The sequence below is a fragment of the Atractosteus spatula genome, chromosome 15 (assembly GCF_055471065.1).
Source record: "Atractosteus spatula isolate fAtrSpa1 chromosome 15, fAtrSpa1.hap1, whole genome shotgun sequence".
NCBI classification, from domain to species: Eukaryota; Metazoa; Chordata; class Actinopteri; order Semionotiformes; family Lepisosteidae; genus Atractosteus; species Atractosteus spatula.
The window spans coordinates 12,493,274-12,519,647 of record NC_142720.1 but is presented as its reverse complement, the minus strand read 5'-3'; the positions used below and the strand labels follow the sequence as shown (position 1 = coordinate 12,519,647).

Here is a 26,374-nt window from a genome sequence, read left to right as displayed (position 1 = left end):
TAGTCTTCCTTGCTCAACACTAAAGAGATTCAGTAATTGTCACCTCCCAAAGTAAGAATTTTTCAACCCCACAAAATACCTGGCTGAGATGCCGTAATACAGGTATACTGTATCTTTCTGTGACCACTGGTTATCTTCTGACTAGAATTCATTTTGCAAAGTATGGATAACACTCACCTGTGCAGTAAAAAAAGACAGACCAGGGAGACTGACATATTATGCATATCTATGTACACACACACTCTTCAAACTTGTTAAAACTTTATTGTTTAAAGTTGGTACAAAACTGTACTTTGCAACAGTTTGCCTTAAAGCATCAGGGAAATTCAGAGCACAGTGGAACAGAAATTGAAGTAATGCTTAGGGACAGAACATGCACAGTATATTGAAAGTTAAAAGCCCTTGTATTTGTACCAAGTCACGGTTCCTTTAAAAGGTTCGTAGCATAGCTTAATTTCATTATTTAATACTGGATCAAGACGAGACAAAAAGAAAAGAAAAAACACAGAAACCTGCAGATGAGGCAGCTCTGTCATCTGGTTTCCGATAAAAATCTTGCTGTTTTGAAATGACAGACTTGTTCAGAGCACTAGTGACCAGACTGTGGCTTCTCCCTGAGATGTGATTAATGCTGCTTTCAGACCTCCTGTCACATACAGTGGGTGACAACCTCCTTAAGCAAACATACAGAAAAAAACACAGGACATCTGCGATAGGCACACAGCTTGGAAAAAGGAAATAAAACACCAATTAATGAACAGTACAAGATTTAAAATTCTCCTGTTCCGGAAAAGTCTTATTGTAGCCACGACAGCAGAAATCCCGGATATCCCTCTTTTTTTTTTTTGAATGCTTCAGAAAAACTCAGGAACCAAATAAAATCCAGCTTCAGTGAACACTAACCAATATACATTTGAATATTTTATGATTCAGTGTTGTAAACTGTTTAAAGGCTCTGTGCGTCATTTCAAAGATATCTCAATGTATCTATCAGGTATGACCACCTCTGGTCCTGGAAATGGGCCTGTGGATTTTCACTGCAAAATTAGAGAGCTGGAACCCACAGCTGGTGGCGGAATTAACAGGACTGATTTCCTAGCTTCTCCAGCTCTTCAGGCCCTGCTGCTTTAAAGAGAGCTGGAAAACCTGCAGACACACCATCCCTGCAGGACCAAGACTCCACACCCCTGGAATATATAGTAGCATTTTCCTAATATATGACTAACACAGACAGTTAAAACGGTCACTAACCATCCCAGAGTCTTTTACTCTTGCTACGAATTTTATGAATCAGAGTTTTCAAGTAATACGTGGGCCCTGCAGATCTGCCCTGTGAGTTTAATACAATTGGTTATTGGCAGTGACAGTTTTAAAAGTGGAATAGGACGGAGCTGGCTTGAGTTTGTGATTTCTGACACAAAGGGCCACATTCAGAAATGGAAACAGTTTAATTGCAGCTGTACTAGAAAGGCAGAAATTAAATCAGCAGGGGCTTTTTCGAGAAAGAATTTCAATTTCTGTACAGCTGGCATTACATAAAGGTCCTTTCTGGTACCCTTATGCTTTGAAGTTAATAAATTCATGGTAATGCCTTAGAAAAAATATTTGCACACTGCTAATGACTGAAGTGTAAATTTTATGAAGTATCACCAGGTAACATAAGATGATCAAAAAGATCCTCTTGGAACCCCAACAGATGGTAACAAAACAAATACATGTTAGCTAATCCCAAAACTCAATCTACCTTTGTACAGATTAACATTTATATTTAAATTATAAAAGTTACTAATATTAAAGTTAAGCATATTACACAATATAGTGATTTATTAAGAAAGATGGATGTAAATTGCTCTCTATAAACTAATATAGTTTGCATCTCAGAGTGGTATCTTTATTAAGCATAAATACATCTGTTTTTGTGTTCTTTTCATATTTGGGAAAAGGGGAATAAACCCCCACACAGAACTGTGAATGACATATAAAAGGACATAATGTCAATTACAACCCCATCAACTGTGTTACTTTAGAAATAAGATATTACTTACATAGAAATAAAAGGAAACCTTTCACCCAAACTGTTCTATGTCTGTATGTGTATGTGGTGGGGGTCAGGAGGGGGGGGGTCTTTCCGATGAATAGAAACTAATTTTTTTTTGTCTGGTTTTTGTTTTCGTAAATATGAAACCGCACTCACTAGAAAGGTCACTTAAAAAAGTTCCAAAAATCTCAAAAAAAAGGGAAAAAAACAAAAACAAAACTAGCTTATTTTGCATCATAAGCTCAGCTGGATAAGACACCTTACTAGTCCTGGCAGAGGCCTAGTCCACAGGTCCTTGGAATATAAGTCTAATGTAGCCTTGCTCCCCGCTCAGCTGCTGTGCGCAGAAAGGGCAGGCCGCGTGGAAAGTGTGAGTGCCGTGTGGGAGGGGGATCTGGGACCAGTAGGCCACTGTCTTTTCAGAGCACACGTGGCCACAGGGGCTGAAGGCGTGAGTCGGGGGCCCGGCGTCCACATAGAAGCCCGCCTCGCAGCCCAGCCACAGGGGCACGTAGGGGCCCCGTGCGCGGCACATGGGGCACTCCCGGTCTTTGCCGTCGCGCTCCTCCTTGTTGCCCCAGTTGTGGTAACCGTGGACGTGGCCGCAGCTGAGGTAGACCCAGGGCTGCTTCTCGTCCACCACCTCCTTCCTCCTCATGCTGGGGAAGGCCAGCGTGTTGAAGCCCACGGGGCACTGGGGCCGCGCCGCGTTGATCTCCTGCCGCAGGGCCTCCAGGTGCTTGAGGGTGGGCGTGCGGGCCAGCCCCTCCGCCGTGCGCCACAGCAGCGTGGCGCCGCACAGGTCGATCAGCGAGCCGTCCACCAGCTCGTGGGTTTCGTTTTCCACCTGCCGCAGAGGAAATAATAATAATTATAATTAACTGCTTACACTTATATAGCGCTTTTCTGGACACTCCACTCAAAGCGCTTTACAGGTAATGGGGACCCCTGTCCACCACTACCAATGTGCAGCATCCACCACGTAGTCAGCCGCGCTGAAGCAGTCTGCTTTCAGTATATCCAGTTCTGCTTTGGGGATGGGGGACTCAAGTACAAACTCTTTATAAGATAGATAATGTACAGTTTCTTGTATTAGGAATTTGTTTTCGCATACACCAACTTGCTTTCCATGATACACACAGACAGCGAGAGAAGCTTAAGGTCAGAGCGCAGGGTCAGCCATTTATACGGCGCCCCTGGAGCAGCTGGGGTTAAGGGCCTTGCTCAGGGGCCCAATGGAGTAGGATTGCGGGATACGAGCCGGCAACCTTCCTGCCACAGGCGCAGATCCTTAGCCACAGAGCCACTGCCCTAACTCTTTGCTTCGCCTTAATTAAAAGAACCATTTCTTTCCACTTCTAGCGCAGAGAACGGGTGGCAAAGTGAGGCCCATTCTGTACCAGCGAGAAGCACAGTCACACTTCTATTCCTAATATTAGGTCTGTTTTTGTAGCATATGTGCGAGTGGGCGTGTAGTAGGGTGAGACAAAAATATTTCATCTAAAAAAATATGAAAAAAAAACTTTGGTGTTCACGGAATCCAAGAAAGCAAGAGATCTGCCTCCTAGAATAGCTCTCAATTTAAAACAAAAATGTGAGCAGCGAACCACGTATTCAGAATACTGTACTGAGATTTCAACAAGGCAATAGGCCAAAGAGATGACACCTAAGTGCGAAAATAACACTAAAAATAACACTTTGTAGGTAGTTTCATTTCAAAACACCCTCAACTTGTTTTAACCAATTATTTAAGAATAATTTATGGAACGGAGACAGTGCGGGCAGCCGGACAGGACACTAGCACTATCCCAGCGTGAACTGATCAGTTTATCGGTTACGTAGTTTCTTTAGAGGAAAGTGCAACCAAATGCTCAGAATGTATCACTGGTGTGCCTTGTCTCATTTCACCTGGGAAACCCAGCAGATTTTACCACAGCTAAAAAGGGTGAAAAAAAATCTAAGCAAAAAGACCCAGCACATATTGAAGATAAGAAAGATACCCAAACTAACAGCTCATACAGTAGTGACATCCACCAATCTTCAATGCTATATACGTTTAGATTCTTGTCAAGTGCAGATGAACAATATTACACTCTCGTAACACTGTTATATAGTAGACATTAGCTGGGTAGAGTAATAATACCTGCAAGAAAATACTATGAGACATTTAGGACTTTTGTTGCTTAGACAAGAAATGTTGGGTACTTTCATTCTTCTGGTCATTCTGAGAGACTGGGACTAGACTATGGAGACAGACAGGAGGTCCACCTGGCTCCAGAGACCTGAACATTGTGCACAGCTCCAATTATAAAAGGGATAGGCGGCCCTGGCCCTCCACAGCCACGGGATCTTCCGATTTTCATTTCACTTAAGTTCTGATCTACTTAGCTGAACAGATAATCCGCAAAACTAAAATCAATTAAATACTTTCCTACTTTCAGGCAGGTAGAGATTTAAACAAGTAACATGAAAGCTGCACTGCGGTGACATAGCACTCTGGATAGTGTAGCTAATGTAATATAGAATCCAGATCAGAACTCAATTAACCGTAACCTTTATGGCTCATTTCATTTCAATTCTGTTTCTCCTGTTCGGTTTGATATGCTGCTGCTATCTTTGATCTGTGTGTCAAATCGCCACTCTTCTGCTGTGCTCTTCAGCATCGCACTACAGTTTATTACAATTTCAGGTTTCCATCTGAGTGGTAGAGCAGACTGTATTATTTATGAAATATTACTTCCCTGAACTGAAAACCACTGCTTATATTAAGATGAATCACACATTTCACAGGACAAAAGTACATGGGACAGGACATCAGAAAACCTGGAAAAAGTTTCATCTCCATATTTTCAGGCGAAAGGTAAAAATGTTATTTTTTAATTCTACACGATTCATTTATAGCAACTGGACATTGCAATTAAACATATGCTAGGATATTCCAATTAAGAATCAAGGCACAAACCTCTGATTATCATAAGACACATGAAATATAATGGCACAGAATGCAACAGAAATCTTAACTCGGGCAGTAGTGATGATAAGGGATATTTAATACTGTGTATAAGTGCTGTATTAATCAAAAATGTCTGAAATAAAATAAAATACTGATTGTATTTAAGAAATTCATTTGATAATTAAAACTATTCTTCAAGTTAGCACATTGCAAAGTAAATACTGCTTTTAGAACGGGCGCTGAATTATTTTTGCCTTAACTACAAAATTCTTCACATGAATGCAAACAATTCTGTGGATTTCATCCTTTCGGCATAATCTACGTAAAACAAAAATAAAAATGCTTAATTATGGCAATTCAAGCAAACCTTTGTTTATCTGCACTTGCATCCAGAAAAATACTAAAATTTGGATAAAACGAGAAGATAAAAACAGAAATTAGGAAGTCTCTCTACAAGTAAACAAACAAGCCCGCTGATAATTCTTTAATGTATGGGTTGATAGCACAATTTCAAAGATAGACAATTCCTTATGTTTGTATACAGAAATACCAAACTTTTCCAATAGATGGCGAACAAAACCTTAATAGTACAGTACATGTTCCTGATAACTGCTGTGTCAGGCGGTGAGAGGCATTTAAAGCCACAATGATTTACACAGTCCTTTGCTCAAGCTCAATCTCCCAGTCACTGCAGCACGTTGAGAAATAAAATCTCCCTTAATTAGATTTTCCTGACACAAAACGTTGTTCCTTCCCTCTTCCAATGCATGAAAGTTGATCAATATTCATTTCTTAAAAACACCACAGAGGGGAACATTTCATTTCAGAAGAAAAAGGGTATTTCAATACAAGTAATTATCGGCTCAGCAGAATTTCTGAGCTGTGTCTGCAACGTTCTAGCCTCTTTTTCAAATTAATGGATCTGAAACTCTAAGGGGTGGCCAAAGGGTACACAGTTTTAAGGGGTACACAGCTTCCAAGAAGATTCCGATACAACCAAAGGAGCCATCAGAAGAACCAGAAATATAGTAAACCGAGATATCTTCAATTCTACTGCCTCTGTTAACCTTGTAAATATCACAAGCAAAGGGCATTCAGGGTACAGCCGAATGTAAACGGTGCCTCCTGCACCTACTGTAACTGGCCTTCAAGCTAATTCATGTATTTTCCAATCGGTTCAATTTCAATTTCACAAAACTACTTTTGTCTTTCTCTTCATGGATTCCCATAACCCAGCCGGTGAGGAACTGTTGTCCTCAGACTGGCACTGCAGTGATGCAGAGCAGGTCAGACAGAGCCTGTATTGACGTTACAACGCATTGTTCCCAATACAGAAACAGTTCAAACGAGGCCTGCGAGTCTCTGACCTCAGAGAAAAACAGAGAAAAACAAAAGCAAAGAAACAACAGACGAGAAAGTCAAGGTCACACACTTGTACTTTTACAGGGGTTAAAACTACAAAAATACAAAATATAGGGGTGAAACAGAGGTTTCACAGCAGGGTTGAAAATGTCATGTTTAACTCAGGACTGCATCCTATTGTTTTTTTTAAAGAAATGTTTATGTAGTCCACTCTAGACATGTTCCTCCCTAGTTTCAGATACTATTTTTTATTTGTGTGATCTATGGAAAAAGGAACAGCGCGTGGGAAAAGGGATCTGCTTTCTGCAGAGAGGACCGTGGTGACGCGAACTCCACCCCATCTGAGCTCTCTGTGCTACACGAAAATGGCAGACTGCTCCCACAGAATCAGCAGGAGACTTGTATCGGACATCCCTCTACAAGCGAACAATACAGTTTATATGGAAACGTTTCTTGCACCGATACCAAGGAAAAGGAATCTAACATCACCACTCGGAAGATGTCCTGTGGCTACACAGCTCACCCTCAACAGGGTCTTGTCCCAGGTTCTCTTTTAGTTAAGGGCTTTAAATGTTATTAGATTGGCAGGCTGGACTGTACAACCTACAATTCCAGTGCTCTCCTAAACAGAATGACAAAAATATTTCAATAAAACATCCAGGCTGAACAATACGCAAGTGTAGTCTTCAGTTGGACTATTGTGATCTTTGGCAAGGAGCTGGTTACATCAACTTACCAAGTGATTCATAGTAAGTGCCTTTTCTGTGTAGGAACTGCAGTAACTAACTCACAGGCAGCCAGTCCTATTTCCACAGAGAACAGGAAAGAAAACTAGACCCCATTGTGTGCAAAAACCATGGGATTCTCTAGGACAGGAACAGGGCTTTGAAGAAAACAGGAGCAAAATATAAAAACCGACTCAGTCTAAAACATCACCCAGTTATTATGCTGTTGGCTCCGAGAAAAGATAAGCTGGTGGATTGTTCTGCAATTCTCAGAAACACTGCAACTTTTAGAGTCACGTCTTAACCCATTACTGAGTGCAACCTTAAACCTCCACTTGCCAAAACTACCAATCCTTCAAAGCTTATTATCAAAAATTAAAATTGCACATGTGTATGAGAATCCATATGCGCACTGTTGAAGGGGGTAGTGTCTAAATGAATGATTCCAGCCATAAGTACTACAGGGCAATAAATGTTCTGCAAAAGCAAAAAAAAAAAATCAGGAGCTTCTATTTAGAAACTTTATACTTTTTACTTTATAAACCCTGGGACATGCCGAGTCATTGACATTAATACTTCTTAACAAAAATGAAAAACACAAGTCAAACATGCTTTTCAAGAGCAAACACAACGTTGTCATACCATTTCCATGCTTTAACGCTGCCTGAACTCACACGTGCAACGCAAATGAAAAGGTTAAATACTTGAAGCCAAATCTGGACTTGGAATTCTCCATCTTAATAACGGTTACCATTTATTCCTCCGGGTCTTTTAAAAAAACACTTCTAAAGCAACGTGGACTAAACTGGAAAAGATTTCTAAAAAAAGAACTAAACAAAAAAAAAGTAAGAATGAAGTATAAATCAGAATGAAAACTGGAAACACCTGTAAGCCAGGAAGTCTCAAACTCCCCACTCGCTGGCATCATCAGGCTTTTTGTTCCAACCTGAGCAGTCAATTAAACAATTAACCCAAGTATATTTCTAGCTATATGTGTAAGATTCATCATAAGGTATTTTAAAGTGCAGTACTAAAAAATTTCACATTATTAAAAGGCATAGATGTCCATAAAAGTACCCCCGAGTCTGTTTCACAATATTGCTAATATACAGTTAAATAATGAGAAAAACAAAGTAACACTGATGTAAGTGAGAGCTCACTTACTGGGACTGGGACTGAGTCTGGGACCTCTGCTACACCATCATCACAGAGCCTGCAGTCCAGTCCAGCCTTTCACAAGGTGGTGAAAGCATAGCCTTAATAAAGTGCTAAAACACCAAATAAAAACAGCTAAACTGCACCAGGAAAAACTGCAGTTCCCTTTATTACTTTTAAATTACAAATTTAGTGGCAGATTTAATGCAGAGGACTTTTGTTGTGCCTCTGGTTTAAATTCCAGGCTCTCATAAAACCAAAAGCACACCAGTGAAGACACAAGGCCTTTTACTGGGCTCCTAGGGTGTCAGTTTCCCTTTAGACTGCTGCCAGTCTATACAGCCCATGTGCTTAGGGATTAACAGGACTGCTGGAAGTACCAACACAGCCTTTCTGCTGATTTGCATCAGACCTCAAACAAAGGGAATGTTTCAACAACAAGAAGCCAATATCTCGACAGAAATGAGGGTATGTACAGCAAATCTTGAACAATAATTGCTACTTAAGCAGATAATCCCTCATTTGGAAGGACCTGACAGGAATTAGAGCTGTGTAAACAGCAGGCAGATATCTGATGCCGGCGTTCCAAGCACATTGTTTTGTAAAGTTCTTTCAGAACTTCAGGCATCAATGTGGAGTTTTTGATTTTTCTTTGCAGCATTTTAAGGGTGTAAGAAGTTAAAAATCAGTGAAATATTCGGTTGGAGCATTCGAGCTGCGATCAAAAATGTCCGCTTTAAAAAGCTGTGTATACGTCATTTGTAGTTTAATCAAACCGGGACGTCAGTGGAAGGGGTGGAATAGTTTTGTACGGCATAGTACAGGGTGAAACCAAGTCTTAACAGCTCGGGTACTCTTTACCCAGGCACAGGCTGCACTTCGGCAAGGTGGGGGAATTCCCAAACACGATGCGCGTCTATAAAAGCCCCGACACTTAACTTTCAAGCAATTCTCTCTTTCCTGGGTACATCAGGTTTGAAAAATAGGTGTCGGAACAAAAGACCTGAGTCACGTGTGGCACTGTGGGCACTGCGTCTAAGACACAACACCCCCTCTTCACCCGCCACCCTTTCATTCTCCCCCTCGGCGCGTGGGGATTTACAGCTCAGCGTCTCCTCCACGCGGAACTCCCGTGGGCAGCCGGCGCCTACCATTTTGCCTCTCTGTTGCGCCGATCTGGTCTCCCGCAGGGTGAAGACGTTTCCACAGACAGAGATCTCTCTCCACACCCCCGGCTTGGAGTCCTCGCTGAAGCCGTTGCGCGGGTGCATGACAAGGACTCCGTTTGTAGTGAGGCCGTCCATCTGACCGTCTGACATCTTCCACTTGGCGGCCTTTTCCTGCCAGGAAAAACAAGCCGTCGTAAAAGGGCGCCATTGATCCGGGGCCGTGCCTGGGGCCTTCGTTTCTCCCCCCTCCCTCCCTACATAAACAAACGGCCACCTGTGAACCAGGCTCTCAGTCGACTTACTCCGAGGAAAATGTTCTTGGATGAGTCAAAGCCGGCGGCGTAGATCCTGGCGGTGTAGGGGGGGTTCCTCTCGCACATGATCCGGCAGGCAAACCTGGAGATGGTGCTCTGAACGGACTGCGTGTCGGAATTACTCTGGCTGCCGGGGATCGTGTCCGTCACGACGAAGTCAATGGGGCTCTCGGTCGACCGTCCAATCTGGTGCCGGGGCGAAACGACAGAAGCGAGAGTTACAGCGCTGAAGGGCCCTTCTGTCTTAGAGTATCACACAGAGAGAAAACAGCTCCTTGCAGAAAGCACCTGTGAATATTTCCTGGACTCCCGCACAGCTTGACTCCTCTAAGTCAAAGGGCAGAGCGCTTAGAAGTAGACTTGGATTAAATATCTGAGGTCCTATGTAGTCCACAGTCTCAGGGAAGTACTTTTTTCGGTACCGAGGTAAAATTCTGCATTGGTATGTTAGACGTGAAGGTTTTGCCATCGGCGGAAGTGTGACGGAGACTCGGCATGTGCCAGCCCCTCACTGGGAGGACTGAGGAGCCCTTCACTGAGATCAGCAGCTGCACCAGGAAACAGTACAGGGCTCGTGTCCGAGAGGAACAAAGCAGCAAGAGGGGGGGCAGTCAGCAGCCCCTCTGTTACGCTCTGTGGAAAGGGGGTTCATGCATTCCAACACACAACCACCCCCTCTTTTCACTATCACAGGGCACTTTTCTAAGGGGGCTTTTAATTAAGTGCAACTGGACAATGAGTGTGTCACTCTCACATTTCAATCAAAACAAGCACTTCCATTTTGCAGTAAGTGTAAAGAGAAATATGAGCTATAAAACTTGGAAATAGAAATGAAATTCGTTGCGCGTGCACATCAGATAGCATTGACCTTTGAGCTCTAAATTGCAGTTGATCAAAGCACAAACCAGAGCTACTCAATACCTACAGACAACCACCGAGATGAAACTATAAGATAGCATAGAAACTGCTGAAGATGTCAACCACATGAGCTATTTCAGCCTACCTGAAACATGTCTGTATTGCTGTCGTGTGTGTATTCTACCACCACTGTTTGTGCTCGAGAGAGAGTGTAAGAGATACTGTGCTGGTCCTTGTTGCTTATTGCCTGGAAAGAAAAGAACAGGGTATTTAAAAGAGAAAAACAATGGGATTTCTGTCATTTTGACAATGTGGAAACAAGAATGAAACCTGATCACATCTGAGGAAAACCCCAGTCTTGAAAAGCTGAAAAATGCACCTTCCAGTTCTAAATGCTTTCAGTACTAATATCAGCAAACCCACTCCTGAGAACAGGGCTAAATCACAGCCAGCTGGATACTGTCATTAGAAATTACAACACTTGCCACATTTGCATCTGGAAAAGATACAAAAAAGGCATTCATCTGTTCAACTTTGTCCAGATGTGTGAAAAGACACTTGCTTTAACTTGTTCACAGCGCAGCATCATGATGGATGGAAATTTCACAAGCATCCCACATTCTTAGTTTCGGTACACAATGACAAAGAAACTTCCTGTTTGCTTCAGCTATTTTTTTTTACCGAAAAAAAAAAGAAAGCAAAAATAGGTGTCCAAAAAACAGCATTCAAGCTCTGGTGATCTTTGATCTTTCATTTTTCTCTTAAACGTTACCCATTAAAAAAAACACATTTAAAAGATTTTGGCATCATTCTTCATCTGCCTCTGGCCAAGTGTCTGAAATTGCAGTCCCCTCTTTACGAGTACAATTCTGTATCTGCACTAGTGAGGGATTTTATAAGACTACATGAAGGACCAAATAGTAAATTGATCCAGTTTCAATTTGTCTGCACTCCTTCAATTTGCTCTTTCTTCAGAAAGAAAGGTCACAGTAATCTTTTTTAAAAGCAAACAGAGCTGCTGAAATGGGCTTCAATTGCTGTAGAGGTAGCTGCCATATTAACCCCGACAACATAAAGGAGCAAATCCGCAATTAGAAGAAGAAAGGTATAAATAAACCAGCACACTTATTCTATATTTTCATTTTGCGGGCCTTCTTCACCAGACTGTAAGCGTTTCCTCTCTGGAGAGAAGAAGTGCTATTTTCACAGCAACCCTGAGGAGAGGACGGTGTTTTGGGAGGCGGAACAGGGCGACCGGCCCCAGCCCCTACCTTGGCTGCCTGAGGGGTGCAGGCAACGTGCACTGTGCTCGGCTTCACCCCGTTGGCCTTTGGTCTCTTGCATAAAGCAAAGCGGCTTTTACGTCTCCCACGGTCTCCATTGGGGAGGGAGCCATTGTATCTGGAAGGAAATAAAAAAAAAATATTTCCAAATTCAGAAAGAAAAATGCAAAACAAATAGGAGCACAGCTGCATGGCAAGACCTACAAAAAAGGGAAAATTCATCAACACATATACAGCAGACAATGGTTCTTAACACTTGTGTCAGCCTTTGACAAAGCCAAAACCAGTTACACATACTGTATACAGAACAGCAGCCTGAGAGATGAGTAATCGGAAGGCTATGCTGTGTTAAAGACAGATGCTAAAACATTTGCCACCAGATTGGTTTTCTATAGATTTCATATTGATGTGCATCTGTGCTGCCTTAAGTCTATTCCACACAGGGGAAGAGCACGTGGAGGAGTGTCGAAATCTTTTCTGGGAAGAACAAACAGAACCAAAATGAGCGGCACGGAATAACGGCTGGATCATACGGCAAACAGCAAGAGGGATACGTTCTGGACAATAGGTCCTTTCAAAATCGAACAACAGGTCCTCCTTTGTTTACACTCAAAGCTTCCATTAAATGCTGTGAAATCCTCTTATGCTAAACCAGCTGCCTCGAGGTTTTCTTAAATTAATGTCTTCAAACCAGGCCCAGCTCATCAACTCGTAAACAAGCGTGAGCGTTCTGGATTTCTGGGCTTTCGGCCTCACGCCCAAACGAGGTATTTGAAGCAGGGCCAGAGGGGCGAAGCAGGGCGCGCTGAATGCGAAATGCCCCGAGTGCGAGGCAGACACGCCCCGTTTCAGAACGACCTTGGAGACGCATGGCCCGGCCCTCGTTAGTGAGCTGCAGGTGGTTCTGCAACATGAGGTCTCCCCCTTGGCTGGTTAACTGAGCCGCCAGGCCTTAACCATGTTTTTATTTTGCAGCAGTAAATGTTTTTTGGACGTTCAAGCCTCCGCCGCCCCTGCTTCAGCAGCGGCTCATTGTCCTCCCCTGCCCTCGTCTCATCAGGAACACGACTGCCAGCTGTATCCTCTGCCACCAAAGACAATGCGTCGCCCTGAACTCCTGTCCCTGCCCTTCCCTGACCTCCACACCGGAGTCGGACCGCTCCAGTTTCCCCTCCTGCAAGTCAGCCCAAACGGTATTCTAGCAAGTCCGGTTTCCTTTCCGGAATTATCAAAGCATGTGGATCATGCCTCACGCAATTTCTCTCTGTACGGCTTCACTGCATCAACTCCAATAGTCTGAACATCCAAGCCAAAGGAAAACAGCGGAAACTTTTCCCTCTCCCCGTCTCCACTCTGCATGACCCCCTAGCTGCCAAGACCAGTGCAGCTGGGCTGGGTGCTATGCTTCTTCAACACTGTATATAGTACTTGACATTAAAAGTTTTGTCTGTAGCAGCTCCTTCAATATTCCCCGAAGGTGCTCTAACATTAATTGAGTGAAGGCTATACGCAACAAGGTTTTGGGGTTTACTCAAGCTGAAGAAAAGCTGCCAGGGGGAAAAGCAGACATTGTGTTCATTACTGTTTGCTGATGCTAGCGGGTGAAACACAATGACAGCAGTGAAAGATCAACCAAAAGATCAACCAAAAACAAAAAGAAAATACTCCCTAGGTGTACCCTCTGAATGTATTTGGCAAATAAAAGATTTACTGTATATTCTGACATGTAAAAAAGCATGCTGTTGCTGTTCTGCATTATGAGACTAAATTCAATGACATCACTTAATTCAATCACAAGGGATAGCGACACTGTGATACACAAAGGTTTGTTGAAGAGGCCTGTAGCAGCCATGCATCAAAATGACAAACTGAGCTGCTGAAACCAAAGCCTGTGAATATTCAAGTTTGTTTTGACACTCATGACAACGTCTTTGGAAAAAGAGGACTCTCAAAAGTTTATATTTCTTTTGCAAGTATAAATATTTTCCCATTTCGGATGGCCACTCTCTGCTAGGTTTACAGTAGAGGGGGGTCAGGTTCAGAAGGGAACTTCTGTCCTGTTTTGAAATGTTTTTCCCGCGTTCCCTCTTGACACTGCAACAGTACAGGACAGCTGATGAACCGAATGGCTCTCCACCTCCACTCCACTGAACCTGGAAGGCAGGAGCATCTTGAGTTGCTCATCTAGTGCAAGAGTCCCCTCAGAACATCGGAAATTAATTTTGCAAGTTTCTTCTTTATGTCTACAATTCATGTGTCACTGCACATCGTCCATGGACATAATCATGTCCTTCAATAAACAGAAAATTAAAAAGGACAGTACCACACCTACTCAAGGCCTCTCAAAGAGCACCTGAAGTTCCCAAGACCTGTCGGATATCTGCAGACTCGCACTCATGTTAAATTTACTTTAAACGATCTTGAAACTACTCAATTGACCAAATCACCTGCTCAAGTGGTCAAAATGTGTCATTCTTCCAGGTTGTCCATTAAACCCACTGGACTGTGGCTCACCTGCCGTGGATCTAGAGATTCCTATTCAGCCCAAAAGAACCCTCTTCTCCCTTGATGTTACTCAAGGCCATAATTGATCTCAGTTAACGGAAAAAACAAATATACAATTATGCAAAAAAAAAAACTTTGTTTAAAACCTTTAAATAAACTGGAAGATTTCTAAGATGTTTTCGTCTTGCATTTCCACAACCTCTCTACACTCTCCCAAAAACACTGATGAAGAAACAGAAAGGTCTTGGCTCAGATTTTAAAAGGCAACTCAACAAATGGTCCATCCTCGCAGCCATCATTAGCAGGTTGTAGATCAACATCTAACTTCCTCAGAAATAGCGAACAAGGCGTAAACTCTTGCCCCTATAGATGGGAACTCAAACAGCTCTCTAGGTGAACGTCATGCTGCCCTGACCTACATTTCCAGGAATATGACGTAGTTCTTCTCAGCATGTTCAGAGCAGTGTCAGGTGTCAAAGATCTACAGTCTCGATAAGTCTCTGCAAGCGCGCGAGACACACGGGGAACGCAAGCCACAGCATGTGTCCCAGCCTACATCGAGCTCAAAACATTCAGGGAGCTCAGCAGACAGAGGTCTGAAGGAAGTGGCATCCCACTGAACTTCTCCTTCCCCTCAGTCCACTTGGAACAGGCCTTAACCCCTTTGCTTCATATGAAAACTGCACTGTAGAAAAGGAAAACACAGACAGCACTATAGGAGCTGCAGTGCTGCTTTGCACAGGGCCTCACTTCTGCTCTGCTAGACCAGACAGCTGTTTTCATTCCTGAAAACTGCTTGGAAACCAAACAGAAGTGACCTTCCTGGCTTACTGGGAGCAAATCTAATTCTAGGTTTCTGATCAGATTAAAGCAGGGACTGCTGGACTATTCCTGATGCAGCCGTGTCTTACAGCTCTCTTGAAGAAAGACTTCAAGATCTGATTCGGCATTCAGTAGAAGACTCAAGACAACTAAATAAAAAACCCACATGGATGCCTATTCTCATATGATTTTTTGGAATCATAACCTCCTTAAACGTAATTCTCCATTCTCTTTTCCACACATTGGGTGGCAAACTAATCCACATTTTAACAGATATTTTTCTTGAGGAGGGGCTTCTCCCATTCCAAGTCTCCAACTGCAACATGAGCTTCTGGGCCCTTCTTTATTTCAGTACTTTCACCCTCGCCACCCAATATGTGCCTCTGATGCCCTCTGGAGAGTAAGCTTGTCTACACCCTCGATCTGTTCAACCACAAGGGCAAAACAAAGGACCGGCTTTCCAATATGATGTGTATTTACTGCAGGCTTCAGATAGACTCTAAACAGTATTTACCATCTGGAATAACAGGCAAACAAGAAAAGACCTTTTTCCAGACCTTAATCACCTTGGGACACTCCCAAATCTATATAAAAAGATGTCCACAGTGCCCTCCAGACAGACATGCATAGGGAACAAGGAACTAGCACTACAATATACCATCTACAAGAGGGTCAAACACACCAATCAGTGAAAAAAATTAAGTGGATCATTTGACGTTAGGATTTGAGGGAGCTAAACATTAACCCGGCACATGGGCTCATGTACAACATTCAAATCTCCTCTGCAGACTGGAATATACCCTGTCCGCAATGAAACAGATCTGGCTGGAACTGGAAGGTTCCTGGCTCTGCCGTGGGAGCCTCCACATTCCCTCCCCGGACCAGGCATCACCGGATCCCGAACGGTCTGGACATTATTTATACGGAGCTCCCGACTGCTAGGACCCATGTGCCCCTGGAGAGGAGACAGCAGAGGCTTGAAGTGAAGCTCGACTGCACCAGGGCACCTGTAGCTGTCAGACTGCATTTTAGGGACCCTAGAGCAGGAGATCAGAGGGGCGCGTACCACTTAGAGGGCCGAGAAATTATTTTTAAATTGCCTGGTATTGTATTGTTAGGGGAAAAAGATGTTCACGAAAAATATCAGCGGCAGGTCCCTAATTTTTCACCCAACGTGCAGACGGCACACTCCGTGTCCAAAAGCTGCTGTAGGGATATTTGACCTGTGGCAGGGAAGCCTGGGTCTTCTTACCCGAGCACAATCAGCTCTCCGAACTTGACGGGCACTTTGGTGGAAGCAGAAATGTTTTCTTGGTCAGGAGAGAACATTAGCCTGGCTGTCCCGAAAGTCTTCCACAGTTAATCCTGGGCTTCAGTGCCTTCTTGTCATTCTCTTGGAAAAGTCTGCCCAACAAGAAGAAAAAGAGCAAGAAAAACATTAGCAGCTGTTGCTTTAAAAGCCCAGTTTGGGTGTCCCTTAGCTCTTGCGTGCAGTTCAGACCTCTGACAGACACAGACTCGGGAGCACAAGTCGGCTACAATCTTAGCTGCTGAAATGACAAATAGCAAAATACATTTCTTCGGCTGGGGATTCCTTGAAACAAACTATCAATCCAATCACTTGAGCAAGAGCATGAAGATGCTCATTCAACCCCAACGCAATCTGTAGTAATGTAGGAATCAGCTAATCCAAAGAGATTGTTTTTGTTTTTAGATGAGGCACTGAAGCAATTTTAATTGTTAGTGAAGCTTAAAAGGGTCATTTCATAGGACAATATGATGATGAAGGAATATCATAGCTTTTCTGTTATTAGCAGACACTTTAAATGTACAGACATTCTACACACTTTTACTTAATTGAATAGTTATAACATTTACCCGCCCTAAATCAAATGGTGCCAGTGACGTAAATAAAGAGTTGACATATGAAGCTAAAACCTTTAATTTCATCGTCTGCAGAATTCGAGATCTTGCAAAGGGAAAAGCAGAATAAACCTGATGTTAAGGCCGACTTTCACGAAGGGACCACTGGAAATAAGCTGTATTGCTAAGGTGCAGGTCACAGAAAGGTCGAGCTGCCCGGTGTGAAAGCAGCCCAATTATGGAGCAGCAGGCACATTCGCTGTCTGTGGAGGATTAAGACAGCTTCACTGAAGAGGATGGCTCAAAATTCACATGATCTGCTAACCTCCTGCTGGACGTTGTTTGCAGCTCAGGGTTATTAGTATGGATGATTTGCGGCATGATGGTTCTCAGGTAGTGTGCACAATCTGCTACCCTGCAGCCACGGCCATATGCTTCACAGATTCAGACCCACACAGGCCACTGACTAAAGCCCTTGGGATACATGGAACTCATTGGCTTTACTTCGTGGTCATATACAGTATATTAAAAACATTAGCCAGCACAATGTCTAAGGATGGCTTCTCCCCATTGTACCTCAGAGATATTTTACCTAAACAGGTTTTTTCAGAGCAGACGCACTGATATTCTTCCTGTTCTGGTTGCTTTTATCTTTTTGTGGTACTGGCCCATATCCCTAGTTGTGAAGAATGACCTGTAACAGAATGGTCTAAACTAGCAATTTCCCTCAGGAAGCCTTTATGTAGCATGTGTTTCACTTTGCTTCCTGTAAGGATTATATTCTCAATAGCCCTCGTGTGACAGCAGTATTAACCTGCCACAAAGCGGACGATACTTCAATTTGTTTTAAAACAAATCCTACGTATGAATGTTTTGCTCTGTTGCCATGACCTTGTTGTGTAGATTTAGTACATTTAGTAGCGAAAGCAAATTCGAGGGATTCAGAATAAATGGAGAACAATGGATGAAGTGCGAGTGGCGCAACAGATGAAGGGGTCAAGACGGTCGGTATTTGTTACCGCCTCTGTTTCCGAGAGCGCAGGGTCGCATTGGCCCCAAGACAAAATCACCAGCCGACGGGAGTGGGCTTCCCTGAGAGGTGGCGCGCAATGTGGGTTCTGTTGGCGCCATGGCAACCCACGACTGGAGACGCCAGGTTTGGGTGGGTACGTAACGACTGTAATTGTACTTGCTTTGTAAAATACCTTTATAGTGACCTGCTGCAGAAATGAGAGCTACTATATCAAACACCAACGCAAATGTCCATCAGCTGCAGATTCACATTCAGCATCCGATTCCTGTTCAACTCAACAGACTCATGCAGCCTCAAATACGATCAAAATCATAACAGGCCCAGTTATGTTAATGAGTCGGTACTGTATCTTGTCAGAAGGCCTGCTCATACTCACAATTCATCTTCATGCTTTATACTTCCTTTTTGTATAAAGCAGGTTGTCACTGTCAAATATAATTAAACGTAGCCAGTTAGTTAGTTCTTTGGTCATTTTCTGTAATAGTCTCTATAGTAAAATGTCCATGAATTATACTCTACCGAGAAGCATTAGAAATGCCACAAACAAGTACTGAAAACAAGATCACGTGTTTTCACTACCCTTCAGTATAACTTTCTTTGTTTATACTGTATGAAGCATTGTCTCAAAGCAAAGGTTTTACAACCAGAAAAAACAGGCACAATAGTATATTTCAGACCTGAAACGTTCAAGTTTTTTGCAGCAATGCAAATAGAAAAAAAAGCATTTTTTTTATCTTAATAAATTAGGGTCTAACAGTTCAGTTCATTACATAACATACAGCAAAAACTATCAACGAAAAGGGCTGTGTTCACACATCGTGTAGCTATATTCTTCATATGTCTGTTTCTCTTGGAGACTCTGAAAGCGGATCATACATCCCTGCTAATTACCTAGGCAATTCCTGCTATTGTAGAGCTCACAGAAAGCCTCCTGCTCATAGCTGTTACTGGACTCATCTCCCAGGCTAATTAAAAATATTTTGAGGGTCACAGTGCAATTTGTTTTTCAGTTGTACTACAGGTCACACTTATTTATTATGAACTCTAAAAAACAATGCAAACTTTACAACATTATTGCATAAGCCACAGGCCACTTTACAAAATGACAGTTGTGCAACTCATGGCCCTGTGCAGAGGCAGCGGCTTGGTCCCTGTAGATGCATAAGAAAACAAAGCTGAATACAGCTAGAGAGGCCATCCGCCTTAACAATGATGAATGGCTTCTGAGGACGTTACTATGTCATGGAAAGTACAGTTGAAAACTGCAGACTAGTTCAACACATGAGAGTGGCTTAGACTGGTGTATAGTACACAGCTCCTGAGAGCACCAGGCACACCCAGCCACTCCCTGTCCACACTGGCCAGGCCCTCTCCATTGGCCCCGGACAGCCTGCCAAAGCTCGGACACTCCACCCTATGACAGGGTTTCACCCCCGAACGCGGGCACAAGATTTCTACTTTCCCAGCAGGAAAACAGACCGGCCTTCCATCTCACTACTGTTCTCAGGTTCACAAAATGCAAGGTCTTGCACACCAGAGGCAAAACATTTCCATAGAACCTTCTCTTGAACAAATCTGCACCCATGTTTAGTTAAAATGAACCACACTGCTTTTCTCTCTCATGAGTTCAACTTAGTCAACAACTGGTAACAGCTGAAACAGAACAAGCTCTGCAAATCATATTAGCTTGCCTGAATAGTAACACCTTTTTTAAATGCCAAGAAGATAAAAGGCTAGAATTGCTTTAGAATCCAAGGAACGGGGTTGTTTTGTGGTTGTGATGCCACAGAAACACGGTGGGGATATTTCTGTTACCTCTTCCCTTTTGCATTGAGCAAAACACTGCATGTTCAAATAAGGAAGTGAGCTAGGAGACTGCAGTTCAAGGCTTACTATGTTTTGAGAAGGCACATTCTTCACAAAGCAAGAGTTCTTCACTTCTGCACACACTGAAGCACTAACTGCACTAAACTGCACCCCCTTTTCGTCCCCAACACTGAAACATGTTTCTTCCCCTACCACTACGCTTTAAAAGGCTGGTGAAGATTCTCAGCAGATGGAGCGGTTGATCACAAGCACGTCTTAAGCTGTGCCTTCGAAGCAATTCAGCATGACTTCACACATCCCAGCTCCTGACAGCAGCTCTCATTACGTCAGCCTTTTTTCTAAGGGAGAAAAGGCAAGACACATGGGTACTGTTTCACATCTACAGCTTTTAACATGGGCCAAATTACTTGAACACCTAATAAAAGTCATCCACAAAAAGCATAACATTCTCCTTAGTTGGGGAAAATGGTGAGAAAATGCTTTTGTGGGACACTGCATTTCCACTGAAGAAAAGTAAGAAAGTGTGGGATCTCTCGCTTTATGTTCTAAATAAGAAAATACTCCAAAGCTCAACCCGGAGTCTCAAAAGTGCTTTTTTCAAAGGAAGAGGAGATCTTATCTTCGAGTTCAGGGTTGTAGGGGAGCTGGAGCCTATCACTGCAAGCAACAGGCTCAAGGCAGGGTGCACCTGGACGGGACGGACAGACACAGACAATACACACTCACAGCAGGACCAATTTTCCCAGGAGCCAATTAACCTACCAGTATTTCTTCGGTGTACCTGAGAGGACAGCATGTGCGTGAACTAAAGCATTCTGCATTTTCAAAAAAATGTGCATATGCAAACTTGCAATAGATTGCAGAATACACACGATTACAAACACAAAATCTATGCAAACTTATATCAGGCTGCTGAGAACATGCAAAATTACAAATACAAAATGACACTTGATGCTTAAAGCAATGAGAAAATAAACTTTGCTTTTGACTAAATGTTTGAGTAAAGGTCATCTTGAGGTTATCAAAAGGTTATCAAAAACTAAATGCTGCTTCATTACACAGGGAGCGAAAAGGTAACTGCCGCCACAGGGCTGTGCGATCAGGCGGAAACTGCTTTTTAAAGCAAATTAAAATTATTTGAAAAATAAGGAAACTTCCTAAGAAATACAGTGTGAAGCGTTGAAATTACGAAAAAAAGCAAACCTATTCTAATTTCAATCCCCTTTCTTTTCTGTACCAGACTGACCAGTATGAACCGTGCCCACTCAGCTCCACTCCAGCTTCCAGTGGACAGCCTGCCTGCCTGCCTGCCACACAGAAATCCTCTCGCCTCAGACAGGTTTCAGGGCGTGTTGCTCTATCATAGAGACGTTGTAAATATTAGAAACATGAATCACAGTATTGCTAACGCTTAAAAGTTACAGACTCTCAGTTTTGTGTTTGCAACTGAAACGAGGTAACATGACACATAGGTTATGGTTGGCAATAGTACAGACTGACTGGATGAACTGAAAAAAAAAACAAGCTCCTTTAAGCAAATACTACCAAGTTCTGTTCTCAATGCAAGAGCATTTCAGCATGCGCTGGGTTTGATTTACGTGCGCATTATTTTTTCAGTCTGCCGCTTCTTCAGGTAGTTTCCGGGTCGGCATTTAACTCAAGCTGGGGGCGGTGTAAGTGCCGGACAGACGGCGCTGTTCCTTATGGTCTCGTTCTGCCCGGCTGCAGTCAGTCAGGGCTGCGGCCACTGACATGTCTTTAAAGCTTTAAGAATGGATGGCTTATTGGGGAAAAATGGGAGACTCCCCACATGCCCACCTGCCTGGCAAACCGTTTTTGTTTACTGAGGCCTGAGAGTCCATTTTAGACTGCATTGTCACAGCCCTTCGGTCCCAAAATACAACATGCAAAAAAAAAACAGCTTGTTGTTTCAATACTTCAACACCGTAAGCCAGCAAACTGGACGGACAGTCAAACGCGGACCTGGTGGTGACCTTAAACCAATAAAAACCCAAGTTAAAGTTTCTCCCATTCCCTCTCACAAGCGTTTGGGTTCCAGTCTGTCTGACTGGCAGATTTCATCTATGGTCAGCTAGTTTTTCGCTTGGCCTCTGCCTGGTATGTAGCGATAAACAGAAATGGAACAGACAGATGCTATTGCTGCTGCTGCAGAGAGGTCCGAACCCAGCCGGCGACTCTGATCAACCTGAATTAACAAAGACACCCCTCACAAGCGCGGTAACTGAATCCGGACCGCAAGCGTTCGAACAAGTCAATGAGAGTCCCCGCTTGTGGAGGGTTGCCATAGCTCGGCTGCTGTTTGTGCGTCGGCACTCAGCCGCGGTGATTCACCTCAGAGGTGTCTGCTCGAGAGGAGGACAGTCTGTAGCCCTCAGGCTGGGAATGCAACCATCTGCTCCAAAACCAGCGAAACGCTTGTTACGCTTTCTAGGAGAAAGGAAATATCACAAGTCCCGATCGATGTCATGTAAATAGAAAACAGGATTTAACTGAATTGGCTGAAGACAAGGGAATTCAGCGATAAAAGTCAAAAATAAAAGCTCAAAAGCCACTGATATTCCCATCAGCGGCTGAAACCTGGTAGCAATGAGCAGTAATATCATACTATTTTAATCACAACACAAACTCTGGTCTAATCTCTTTCTTTGATTTCTTTGATTAGAAAGGCCAAATTAGCAAAACGATTAATCAGAACTCTAACCCAGCAGTAATAACAAAAGGCTGTTGCCTGTCATTCCCATTATTCTGGGTATTAACCTGTGAAAAAGGGACAACAGTACAGAGGAGTTCATAATACAAGGTATCAAAAAACAGGCAGTAGAGAAATTTCACTCTGTCTTCCCAGTCCAACACCTTCAGAATAAAAAGCATCTGTTTGCGAACAATGATGACCCAATTTTGAGACAGGATGTTAGCTTTTACCAGTTTTATTTTCTGAAGGAAAAAAAAGATCTGAAATATGCCTCAGAATAAAGAATTATGACCCTATTTGAAGAATGATGATGATATAATAACCACAAATGAAGGCCTTTAAACCCACACATTGATAACAGACACACTTTGGGCTGTTAATGCGGGAAGTTCCCCTGTACAAGAGTAGTTTTTTTAATGGAAAAAATAAGAAATAACTCTAAATATATCAATATATTTTCCAGAAGCCCACCCAAATGACTGAAGTAATGAGGTAACACTGAATCCATTCGATTGATGTGGGGAAAACATCCTACTGTACCCTATGGGCAGCTGCTGAAAAGAGATTTGTTGTTAATTTGTGTTGTCCAACCCAAAAGGTTTTGAAACGCTCGCGTTACAACAGCAGGAAGTCTACTCACACCTCCCCCCTGCTCCATTTCCACAAAGGGGTCCATCTGCCCTCCTCCACCTCTGCGCTGAGAGAGGGACCCAGCAAGGACTGAGCTCCACCAGCTCCTTCCGTCCTCCAGCCCCCACAGACTCTGTACGAGTGTGGGCCGCCATGTCAGAAAGGACACTGACTCATTGGGGACAATGTCAGGCACACCAACTCCTTCCTCAATTATATTCCCTCAACGTCTCTGAGGCTTGAGTGAAACACCGACTTGCAACACCCAGCAAGTTTACTGAATAGCGCAAGATTGTAAAAGTCAGAGCAGACACAGCAGGTATTGTAAGAGGTGTATTGCAAAAAAAACCCTATTCATTCCCAACAGGCAGTGCTAATATATCAGTACTTATTTGAAAAGTGCTTAAAAAAAGAACACTTTGCTTCTGCAAATCGCTCATAGGAATTGTGAACAGTGAATTTGATGGACTGGATTTTTTTTAAACTGGCATTTATTGAACCCAAGACAGCTCAGGTTCCACCTGAAACTTATAAGTTCATTTTACAAGTTTCGACATGAGTACTATAAGAAACAACAATGAGTAATCTTCCTAATTGATACCCAGGATAAATATCACTTAGCATAAACAGATCTTAAAAAAGCACCCCATTTTCTCACAACGCTAAACTACACACCTAACAGCAGCAGGCTCAACAACTACGAGCTGTGCACCGAGCAACTCTTCTGCATACAGTATGTGTGGTTAGCAAGCAGCAACAGTCGTGTCAAAACAAAGGCAAGAGAAAGAGAAGGGAAGGGAATAATCACCTCTAAGCAGCGATGCGAGAAATCAATGCTGTCAGGACGAGCAATGCCACAGTGGTTTTAACACAGCCCCTCGAAACAGAATCGCAGCGAACGCATGCTGCCTCTATCCACGCGTCCACAACAGCAGCCGACTAATAGTGACTCAGGTGTGTCACAGGATTTTTAAATAAGGATTCACTTTTCTTTCTTTTGAGACTCTGTGGAGAATCAAAAGAGAACACACTATACACACTTCCGGCCCCGGAACAAGATTATCTGCCCTAGAATTTTCGATTTCTGTTCTCCGTCTCCTTTCCTTGCGCCCAGTTGAAGGATCTCTCTAACAATGACACTTCCTCCCTGCCCCATCCCTCACCACTGCGAGTTTCACATCAGTTACGTCGGACGAGAATACGTCATCTGGGACCTGTGATTTTTCTGATCCTCATCAATATTAGCTAACTAACAATGAGCTGAAGAGGGGCCTAAAGTTAAAAAAAGAGAACATAATATAATGGAAGTTTTTAAGGTGTTTTTGTTTTGGCACAGGAGACTTGAATGTACACGAGGACATGAAGAAACTGAAGTACTTCACAGTATTTATGCCGGGCCACCTTAATAATGCTAATCTAGACAAGAAGTCGCACTTCAAGCATGAGGAGGAGGATGCAGAAAGTTCGCAGGAGATTATCTTGAAAGCGACACAGGGAAACGTATTTGCAAATCCCTTAGCAATGCTTGCAGATTCACACTCAAGACTCAGAAAAAAGGAACATGTTTAGTGTTAATTCTATTTCCAAAAGTCAAGGTAGAGAATTTTGTTTGCGTGAAGAACAGAAACACAAATCTATACATAAATGATTCAAAACTCTCACTTCCTTTCTTTAAAGTGCAGCACTGAACAAACATGCATGTATTTTTGGTTCGCTGGCAGTCAGTTAGTTTTACTGGTGGATTATCTTGAGAGCAGACTCAAGAAGACCAGAGTGCATAGATTCCAACACTAAACCTGAAAAGGAGCATGTAAAAGTTAACCAGACCAAGACTCTTACTTCTCCAAACTTATAAAACAACACATGCAGTCTTTGAAGTGGATGAATTTTAGTTTATTGAATTTAGGGTTATGGATTTTAATCTCGACACGGTTTTGTATTCTATCAAATTCTCACACCCGTGGGATGATGTATCACACTACAACTTGAACTTCCCTCAAGCTAGAATGAGCAAAATCATGAAAGGCAAAAAAACAAAAGGTTTCCATCAAGCACACGCAACAATACCTCAGCAAATTCTGCCACTCATCAACGAATCAGGGGACGACAAAATGGATTAGTAGAGGCAGGTATCACGGAGCCCTTCTGGGAAAAAAAGTCTTGTCCAGGCTGAGCTTGCAAAGGAAACGAGAGGAGTGTGTTGTGCCTGGAATATGAAGGGATGGGACAGCTCACTTCCTACTCAGCAGCACCTGAACAGAAGTTTTTCCACTTTAGTCAGTTGCCAGTCTCCAGAGTTCCTCACACTTCAGAGTTCAACAGACTCAGACAATGTAACAATACCGCTGGGCCATAACTGAGCTGCTATCTGCTAATTCCCTTTGGCAAATGGAAGGGGGGGGGGGTTATCTCACCCCGTTGATTCATAGTGACTCAGCCAAGGTTAACCGGTCAGGAGCAAGATGCCATGACTTCTTCCTGCTAAATACACCTCATAAAGAGACGTAGAAGGTGGAAGGTTGTCCATCTCAAAACCTTGAGTTATCTGATCACATGATTGTTTTCTGCCTGAGGTCTGTAACAACCGAAATGTTGCAAGAGAAACTGTCTGGTCTGTGTCATTGGCACGAACTGGGTGAAAGGGGAGAGAAATTGGGAAAGAATTGGTATGGGTCAAGAATAACACCCTTTCTTTAACACATTTAATGTTTTAAAACAATTCTGTAGTCATCTAGTTAAATCTCACCGAAACACCAATACAAAACATGTTTCAGAAATCAGCCATCTTGATAGTTGTGACACCAGTTCAGCTGTTCCCAAAATGGAAATGACTCCACGGTGCAAGTGCCTCCTACGAATAGTGAAGCATAACTCCTGGCACAGAGCGTCAGAGGATGGCTAAGAAGGATGTCAGAGGATGTGCCATAAACCTGGCATGCTTGGTCAGAACACAATGAATCGCCAGATGAATGGTTTTGCCAGAACTCTGCGGGCGAAGATGGCTACAAAGCCGAGGCAGAAAGCAGCAATGTGGCTTGGGAAAGACTGATTGACATCACTTCTGGCTTTCAGCTCCATTCAGAGGATCCAAGATGGCAGCACCCACGTCTCAGTGTAGATTGAC

General features: G+C 43.1%; 1 protein-coding gene across 1 annotated transcript in view; it reads right to left on the bottom strand.

Moving 5' to 3' along the window:
- Positions 1 to 250: 250 nt before the first annotated feature.
- The window catches only part of peli1b (pellino E3 ubiquitin protein ligase 1b), a 48,645-nt gene continuing 22,521 nt past the window's right edge, over positions 251 to 26,374 (bottom strand). The window contains exons 3-8 of the mRNA XM_088933970.1: positions 16,437 to 16,588; positions 11,846 to 11,975; positions 10,720 to 10,821; positions 9,705 to 9,902; positions 9,385 to 9,573; positions 251 to 2,885 (exon numbers count right to left, since the gene is read on the bottom strand). Coding sequence (XP_088790096.1) covers positions 2,319 to 2,885; positions 9,385 to 9,573; positions 9,705 to 9,902; positions 10,720 to 10,821; positions 11,846 to 11,975; positions 16,437 to 16,513 — 1,263 coding nt within the window. The 5' untranslated portion in view covers positions 16,514 to 16,588 and the 3' untranslated portion in view covers positions 251 to 2,318. The remainder of the gene's footprint in view (positions 2,886 to 9,384; positions 9,574 to 9,704; positions 9,903 to 10,719; positions 10,822 to 11,845; positions 11,976 to 16,436; positions 16,589 to 26,374) is intronic.